General features: G+C 31.2%; 1 protein-coding gene across 2 annotated transcripts in view; it reads right to left on the bottom strand.

Annotated features, from left to right (window-relative positions):
• Nucleotides 1–4,733: 4,733 nt before the first annotated feature.
• The window catches only part of LOC105834429 (photoreceptor-specific nuclear receptor), a 79,193-nt gene continuing 74,553 nt past the window's right edge, over nucleotides 4,734–9,373 (bottom strand). For both annotated transcript variants that reach the window (XM_036285326.1, XM_036285327.1), the window contains 2 exons: nucleotides 8,922–9,210; nucleotides 4,734–6,082 (listed from right to left, as the gene is read on the bottom strand). In XM_036285326.1, the coding sequence (XP_036141219.1) occupies nucleotides 5,844–6,082; nucleotides 8,922–9,210 (528 nt within the window). In that variant the 3' untranslated portion in view covers nucleotides 4,734–5,843. The remainder of the gene's footprint in view (nucleotides 6,083–8,921; nucleotides 9,211–9,373) is intronic.

The raw sequence follows: 9,373 nt of genomic DNA, 5'->3' as shown, positions 1-9,373 counted from the left end.
ATAATATTGCACAATAAATTTTATATGTTAATTAACAAAAGATATTTTTTATTGAAACTAAATATCTATATAGAAATGTAAGAAGATTTTTACTTTAGACAATAAACAGAGGTAATGTTTGAATTATTTGTAAATATATATATATATTTTTTAGCTTACATACTTTAATTAATTGCTTTAATTATTCTTTTTGCCTCTCTCAATCGCTTCTCTTTCGATGTCTTTATTGATGTAAAAAAATTACTTATTTTTATTTTTATAAAATATTCTCATTTTATTTGTTAATATGCACGAGATTTGTATAATAACCTTTACTAGAAATTAAAAATATCGAGATTTTCGAAAAAATAAAATATCAAATATGGGTGGGACCAAAGCGAACATTGCCATCGGCAAAAGTCGCGGAAGTTTTGCGCGACACGATTTGAGAACCATTGCTTTAAAGCCCCACTTATCGAGCGCCTAGTTGGTATGATAATGTAATAAAATAAATGGAGGTTGCTGCTTTCCTCTTCCGAGCGATATAGTCTTCCACCCTTTTTCAGTCTCTCTCTCTCTCTCTCTCTCTCTCTCTCGCTCTTTCTTACTCACTCCTTGTATTCCTCTTCATTCCTCTAGGGCACAATCTACTATGTAGCCCTCCTTCCCCTCAACGTCACCGCTCGCTCACATCTCCCCTTCCGCTACCATCCCTATCTGGTCTGTGAGTTCGGGGAAGCAGAGGAACAAGGATAGAATCGAGAAGGTAGAAGGGAATGGAGAGAGCTCACCTCGAAAGCGAAATACAACAAGTCCCGCCGCCATTGCTGGATCACCCTTCAGCGGGAGTTTTGTCGTCGCGTGGGTAGGGGGTTGACAGCCCCGTGCGATGAGAGTCAGTCTCACCCTTCTCGGTCGACCCGATCGAGCCCGGCACGACCCCAGCTTCCCTGCTTCCTAGGGGCAGCAGAATGGAAGCAGGAGGAGGGAGGTGTGCGGCAAACGCCGGGGTAGATAGGTCGAAAACTCCGCCTCCGCACATCCGCGAAAGCGAGTCAATACTATCACTGCCTTCCGCCCCCGCATTCCGCCATGCGTATACTCGCCCTTTCTCACCAGAGGATGGATATCGAAATTCGTTACCCGTTCTGCGCGACCCTCGCGGGACTTACGATTGCAAGGATGAAGGAAGAATTTGATACAGGTGTCTCGTAGAAAGTGCCGATTTATTATCCCATTTCAACGATTGCATCAAACCAGAAATACTCTTTTAATCCTCAGTTACGTAATTGGTATACTCTATATTGCCATATTAGTTTGATAATAAGATTAATCTATTGAGAAATCTTTATAAGCCGGGTTTTCTTTCCAACATTTAGGCAAGGTATATTTGTGAAACAACGTAATAATTTTTATGTAATTTCTCTGTTCACTTCTAATATCGTAAGGACAAAAAGTTATTATAACTTATGAAGTTATGATAATTAAGTAATAAAAAGGAATTGTTAAGATATTAAATAAAAACTTTCTCTACATAATTACACAACTACAAAAGTTCTTTACATAATATTTAATTGTAAGATAGTTTTTGAAAGAATTTAGCATGGAATATTTTTTAAAAATAATTTACATTTTTTAAACATTTCAAAACTAATGGAAATAATGTCATTAATTATTAAATTCATGTATACTTTTGAAATGAAAAGGGGATATCCCTGCCTTCGATAATTACTAATAAAACATACTTCCAATACAAATTATAACAGACATAAAATTAAAAGCAGAGAAATATATATATATATATTTAATATTAAAATATTTAATATATTTAATATTAAAATATACTTAGCGTGGTATGCAAGTCGATCAATGTTTGTCTAACGCTTCTTTTTTCAAAAGTTCAGAAAAATAAAGTCTATTTATTTCCCTCAAATTATTTCCCGCGCTGCCTGACTCCGCGAGTTTCATAGTTCTGCTCGAAAAGGCATTAAGGAGACTCACCCCCGGCGCCGGGGCATTTAACTCCCCGATTGCTTTGACAACTTAAGCAGGCCCTTAAACCTTGCTCGAGCTCCGATGTAATTTATAAGCGGCCGAGGGAGTAACTCGCCGGGGACCGTCAAACTGCCATGTGGCAAAACCCTTGTTAGCAGGGGGAGTCAGGGATTATGTGGTGATAAATAAATATGTACGTTTATATAACAACCACCGTGACGGAATCGCGGGAATGCAAATGTACGTCATTGTATTGCAGCGACCGAAGTCAAATTGCATTTCAAAGAGATCGCAGACCGAATCTATCTCTTCTTAAATACATCGACGATTTTTAAGTTTTGATCCCCGTTCGCGAATATCACTTTTTCTTCGCGTCTAAAATTTGCTTTTGCAATTAAGGGAATCCTAAAGTCGTTTTACCGACATTTTTTCAATAAACTAATCTTTTAATTGGCTTTATAGAATCGCAAAACTCTTTTACAGAATTAAAATACGCATTAAAATTTAGAGAAATACGGTTGGGTTAATATAAGAAACGAAAAAAAATTTATTTTTTGGTACGTAGAGCTGTTACTTGATGACAATATTTGCTTAGTATACAAAATCTACGATATATATGTACAAAATAAAACTGTATTCCTCTAGGGATAACATATACGAACAATATCGTGCAATTCAAACTAAGATTAAAAAGTCTAGAAAAAAGATAGTTTCATGAATTTTTTATATCTGCAAATTCAAATATAGATTAGAAAAAGAACAATTTGAAAAACATTTTGTTTATTCTTGGTATAAAATCTAGTTTATATGATGATTTTAATACTTATATTTTAATTCTGGAAAAGGATTTCCGAATCTATAAAAAAAATACATACGAAATCTTATTAATAATATGCATGAATGACTCTACACTATTGACCCCGATCAAGTTTGATGGGCACTTTAGCATCCCCTTAATTATTAACTTAATTTGCTTTACTAAATGTATCACTGGATCTTAAAAGATATTTTTGATTTATTGTTATATGTAATCTTTTTTTTTATAACTTTGTCTTAAAATTTTTATTCAAGTCTTTTATTGTAAATCTTTTTATTTTATTCTAACTTTTTATACTTACAAATGACTCTTATATGTTAGCATCATGATATTTTTAATATCTTTTTATTGCCATAAGTAAAAGATATATATTATTATACTTATTTGAAATTGAATGTAAATTGAAACATTTATAAAATTGCGTTTAAATAATATCAAGTAAATTAGTATAATTAGTGTCATTAATCTATTTTGCATCCATGAACTGAAATATTTTGCTCTTTCATAAGTGATTTCACTTGTTTAATAACTTTTTTCAAGAGTTAAAGATTATCAAAAATTGGTAAAATTATTATCATTCACATTTTTTAAATTTAAGTGCTTATTATCAAATCATCGCTTCCGAATAAAAGGATATTAACTCAGAAGCCGTTTAAAAAGAGCGTTAACTCAGAAGCCAGTTGAAAAAAGCGTTAATTCGGAAGACAATTGAAAATGGCGTTAACTCGCGCGCTTAAATTTTTCGCTTCAATTTTAAGTTGGCAGCACTGCCAACAAGCTTTGATTTTTGACTATCGCGTGTTTTGTTAATGTTTTGACATGCAGTGATCTTATAGGCTACTTTTCTGTGACAGTGTAGTATCGTGAGTCGAGACCGAGCATCGCAGCACAAAACTTAAATTCTTTGTTGTGTGATACACTATAAAAAGTACAAAGTAATAGTATTGGAACTAATTTTATTTTTAAATTAGTATATCACAATGGATGGTAAGTATTATTTAACATTATTTAACTAATTTAATTAGTTTAATAAAATTATTACTAGAAAATTTATAAGGAAAGATATTACCTAACTTATCAATTAATTTAAAGAAAGTAATAATAAATATAAACATTGTTTGAAAAATACTTTTGCTTCGATAAATTTTTATTTTTATTTTCATAAAAATAACTATAAAGAAAAAATTCTTAAGTAAAAAAGCATTCAAATGCATTGATGGACTATAAATATATTAAACATTGCGTCTGCCAAAACTAAATATATTCTTGTAACATGGTATAGTTTGTACTTATTACAATTTAGTAATATCATGTTAGTAGTATTATGCATAAAAGAGTCATCTTTTCAGCGATTTGCTGCGTGCAACTGAACGTTCGACTCGCGATTCGTATAGGTTATAAAATTAAAACTATATTTAGGTAATCCAACATTTAAAAAAATATACTCAGATTAAGGAAGGCATGAGATATCTCCACCTATATGTGCATACTAATTTTTTGTTTTAATATGTTTCATTTTATATTTTAAATCAAGCACCAAAACTATTTCGGCAGTGCTGCCAACTTAAATTGAAGCAAAAAATTTCAGCAAGCGAATTAAAGTACTTTTCAATCAGCTTTCGAGTTAACGCCTTTTTCAATCGGTTTCCAAGTTAACGCCCTTTTCAGTCGGCTTCCGAGTTAACGCCTTTTCCAAACGGCTTCCGAGTTAACGCCCTTTTATTCGGAAGTGATAAAATGCACATCAAATGCACATCAAAATTTATAACTCATAATTTTTCAATACTTAACTAAAAGACTTTCTTTTAATTTGCCGCCATAGATCATTGCTACCATTGCTCACGCAATTTATTACTTAATATAACGCTAGTACGGTTAAAAATAATGAATGTTATGACAAATAAGGTAATAATGATAAATCTATGCAAAAGTAAATCATGCAAGAGTGATAATAACTCATTTAATTGGATTTATTTTTATTACAAGTAATTGTTACAATATATATCACCGATTGAGAATACGTTTTACAGCGAATAGTATCACAACACGAAATATACGAAGAAAGTGCGGTTGAGCGTTCATTTACAGCGCCGAAAGGAAATCAATCTCATATACTTTGACTGAACCAAATTACTTTCATTAATTGATATTATGCAACATTAAATTTTATGGATGCGTATTGCCCTTGCAGTTGTTTCCAAATGCAATTTTTCGATTTTGCAACGTAAATTGTTTTATTAATACAATTTATTAATTATTAAAATTGTTTTATTAATACAATTTATTATTTATTTTCGTATTTTTTGACAGATATTTTTATTGTGTATAAAACAAGAAAAAGAATATTTTAATCACGTTAATTTTTTAGTAATTTTAACATAAATTTGTGAATATGTGTTTTGTCCAAAAGAACTGATAATTTCTATATTATGCTTCTGGCATTCACAAAGCTGCAAAATATTCACTGTCCACCTCGTCACTTTCTTTTCCTTTTTAATTCATTAACTTCATGTACGACGAAATCAAGGTATAAAAGATAAAGGAAAAAAATAAAAACAAAATATCTGTTTTGCGGACTAGTTCATCAACTTTCTAAGAAAAACGAAAAATGTGCTATCAACGTGTCGAGCCTAATGCTCCATAAATATGTCTATAATAAATAAATACATGTAAATATCTATGTGTATATATTTACGCCGCGATTAAGTGTCCTTCGGTCGACTTTAGTTGCCGTTTTATTCGTTAGCGATGTCATTCTTTCAATGCCTCGCATTTGTACAATAGAGATATTTGCCAATCGGAATTCTTACGATCATCACAGAGAGACTTAGGAGTTATCCTTAGGCCTAATCATATCAGAACAAAATTCGCGCGTCTTCCTTGATTCTTTTATTTAGGAAAACCTTACCCGCTAGTCTTTACTGTCTTTCTTCGATGATTAATTTTGCTTTTCGTAAATCTCTTTGTTTTAGCACTGAAATTCTTTGAATTATGTAGTATTCGCGTCTTATTGTGTGACATTTGTATCGAAGTCCTTTTGTATATCTAGGTTTTAATTTTTGTACATGTCACAAAGAACTTTCTCCATCGGCGTGTTACCAATAGTTCTGTGAAAATAGATCAGTTCCACTCTTGCAGCTGGAACTGTTCGCAGCAACGGCAGCAGCAATAGCAACCTACCAAAACGGGCTGGACTATTCGGCTGTTGAGCACGCGCATGATGTCCGAGCATTAGTTGTGCCTGATCCTGTAAGTTCTCGATTTGACTTGAGTCCTTCAAACCGCGGGTTTCTGCAGCGTAAAAATCAAGTTTCAAAGTAGAGTGTAAACATTTAGTCATTAAAAGTACATATTTAAATTTTTAGTGTATACACTCAATTTTGAGTGTAAATATTGAATCTTTAAATATACACACTCAAAATGTAGTGTATATAAAAAACTTGGAGAGTAAATTCTCAAAATTGAGTGTTAAATTTGAATATAAACGTTTAATATTTGAGTGTTTTTTTCCATAAGGACACACACAAGTAACAATGTATACATATTTTGTCACCAATTTAATGATAAAATAACAGCATCAAAGTTATTTCACGATATCGATCTATAATCGCAATATGGCAGCACTGTATGGTCTTACAGTTATAACATAACGGCAACAGCATGAATTTATTAATAATGATTTCAAAGTTGCCAGCAAGTTGCTAGCAAATTATTATTTAAAGTTGTTATATTATAATAGCATCGATTTGCCAATAAATGCGGACTCAGTTATTGCAATTTTGGCATATATTAGCAGCACATATCATAATTTAAACAATATGCCAGCAACAATACAAACTATTTGGGAAGATAGATCTTTTTAAAAATTTTTTTAAACACAGTTCTATATAACTGGCTAATATAATTATTTGTGATTGGTTCATGACATCTTAAGATTGTACTTCAGACAATCTTATTAAATATAAGAATGGATTATGTTTTAAGGAAGGATCCGGACCCAAATAAAATCATGGTTCGGCTTCAGTTACGGTTAAATAAAACATTTGAAAATTGTATGGGTTTAATTTCGATGTAACGATTTTAATTTCTTAACAGATAAAAAAAACTAAAAACCCAGTGAACACATTTTATAGCGGCAATATAACATGGAAGTTACATGTAATTTAACATTGTTATTCTTGTGATATGTAGGTGCTATATGACATGGAAATAACCTGTTACGTAATATTTGTTATACGCAAGTGATTTAGCTGTTATACATCGTTTTGGCGTTACAGTTATTCAACAAAAATTGTATAATCGTATATAACACGTTCGTATCAATATTATTACGGAACGATGCGTCGTAGTTGACTCAGAAATCAGACATTATAACATCCTGAATGACAGATCTATTTAATAATAAAAAAAATTATTATAAAGATAATGTTTCCAAAAATAACGGTTTGTCTACAATTACTGCGCACAAAAAATGCACAAAATCTAAATTCATCATGTGCTGAACAAAAACAGAATAATAAATGTATACTATTCAATTTTTCTTAGAATTATGATCTATATAGTTAACCATCTAATTAATCATTTGAACGCTTCAAAGATTAGTGCTAAATAGATCGCAATTTCCATCAAATTATTAAGGTTATGGAAAAAGATAAATTTAACAATGAAATTAATAAGTAAATAAATTAAAGCTATTTATTTTTAATATGTTTTGCAAAATTTAATTGCTTTTATAAAAAATAATATAGTCGCGTCAGTTTACATATAGGTATATGTAGACAATAACAAGTACCCATATCGATGAGTCAAATTGGCGTAGCAGGTAGAGTACAAGGTTCGTAATCCTAAAATTCCGGGTTCAAACCTAGCAGCGGCAAGTAAGAATAAAATAAAAAATAACATAATTTAAATTTAATTAATTAATAAAAATTTATTCTAAATGTAGTATGTGCTGTTGATAAAAATAATATAAAAAAAATGAAATTTTTATTTTATTTTATTTTTCTTTGTAACTGTTGTTTAACGGTTAGATAACATGTAATTATAACATGTTATATTGCTGAGTCGGAAATTGTAACTTACATGTAAGTTACGTGTAATTTCAGAGTAACGTAACCTGTTATATTCGGTTACATTGCTGTTACACTGCTGCTATATTACTGTGTTCACTGGGAATCGTTAAAATTACGATTTTTTTCGGTTACGGTTTCGGTAATTTTAACTACAATCGGTATTTACGGTTTTGGTAATTTTAACTACAGCCGGTAATTTTAACGGCAATCTAGGTCTTTCATGGCACAGGCCTGTTTTATAGTACGTTTAGTCTCTATTTGTTAATTCACTGTAAAAAAATTAAAATGTAATAAAATAAAAACAAACTGTTAGATAATGCTTTAGAGTGTTGAAAGAATATATGAAAATATTTTCAGATTTTTTTTATGACAAAATATATAAATAAAACAATCTAGTCATAAAAGACCCAGATTGTCCACGGTGCCATAAAAAAAGAATTGCTCGCGGAGGGTTAATATCATTTAATAAATAATAATAGTAATTAATAGTATTTAATAATAATTTACATAATTGAGTGTGTAGAGGAAACGAAGGTTGAGTTAAATTGTCTTCATAAACTCATTGCATCATAAAAAAGAAAAAAAAACGAGAACTTGTTGGTTTCGGTTCCGATTCAATTCGAGTCCCTGATCTTGGGACATCTAAGTGGCATCTAAACTTATCAACTCGTATTCAAAACGTATTCTCGTATTCTAAACCTATCAACGTAACAAAGTTTGCTTTATATATAAAAATTCTGTAGTTTGTATATAAAAAATGGACATAGTGTCTTATGACTGTGGATTGCATGAAGAAATAACGTACAGCTTTCAAAATTAGTATATGAAATATTAAAATAAAAAGATGTATATGTATGCATACGATATTGATGTGGTAGTAAGGTAGTAATATATCGATGTTTTGTAAATCGTATATATGTATTGTAAACTGTATGTGCGTAAGTTGCGTTTAATTGATAAATTAATTGATAAAACAATTCTAGCACTTTCCTTTTAAACAGTTAGGTTAAGAAATCAAGATTATACGAAATAAAATAAATCGAACAAAAGTCGCTCACCTGGGCGAAAGAGAACAATGGCCTTCATACAGGCAAATTCCGCAGGATCAACCATGACTGCCTTATATCTCTGCAGAGTGTCGTGTAAGTGTCTGACGTCTGCTGCCACTTGGCTGGGCTTTCCCGTAGTGGTTTGCAGATGTAACCCTGAATGCGGATGCGAATGAGGTGAAAGGGTCAAAGCAGTCAGCTCGGCGGCGCTGAAGAGAGGTGAAGATTCGAGTGGTAGACACCATTGAACAGCATTTAGTAGAAACAACTCCGACCAAACTTCCTCCAGTAATATTACCTGCGCAAATATGAACTTGCGGTTGGATAAAATTCCAAAAATGATGTATTTTCGATTTAGATGAAACTTTGTCAAAAACTTAATTTTGAGTTAAAATAAAAGAAATTTTGGAGATTTTTATAAAAAAAATATTTAAAAAAAAAATAAAATATAGGTAAAATGT

The sequence above is a fragment of the Monomorium pharaonis genome, chromosome 4, assembly GCF_013373865.1.
Source record: "Monomorium pharaonis isolate MP-MQ-018 chromosome 4, ASM1337386v2, whole genome shotgun sequence".
NCBI lineage: Eukaryota > Metazoa > Arthropoda > Insecta > Hymenoptera > Formicidae > Monomorium > Monomorium pharaonis.
This window is presented reverse-complemented; position numbering and strand designations above follow the sequence as displayed.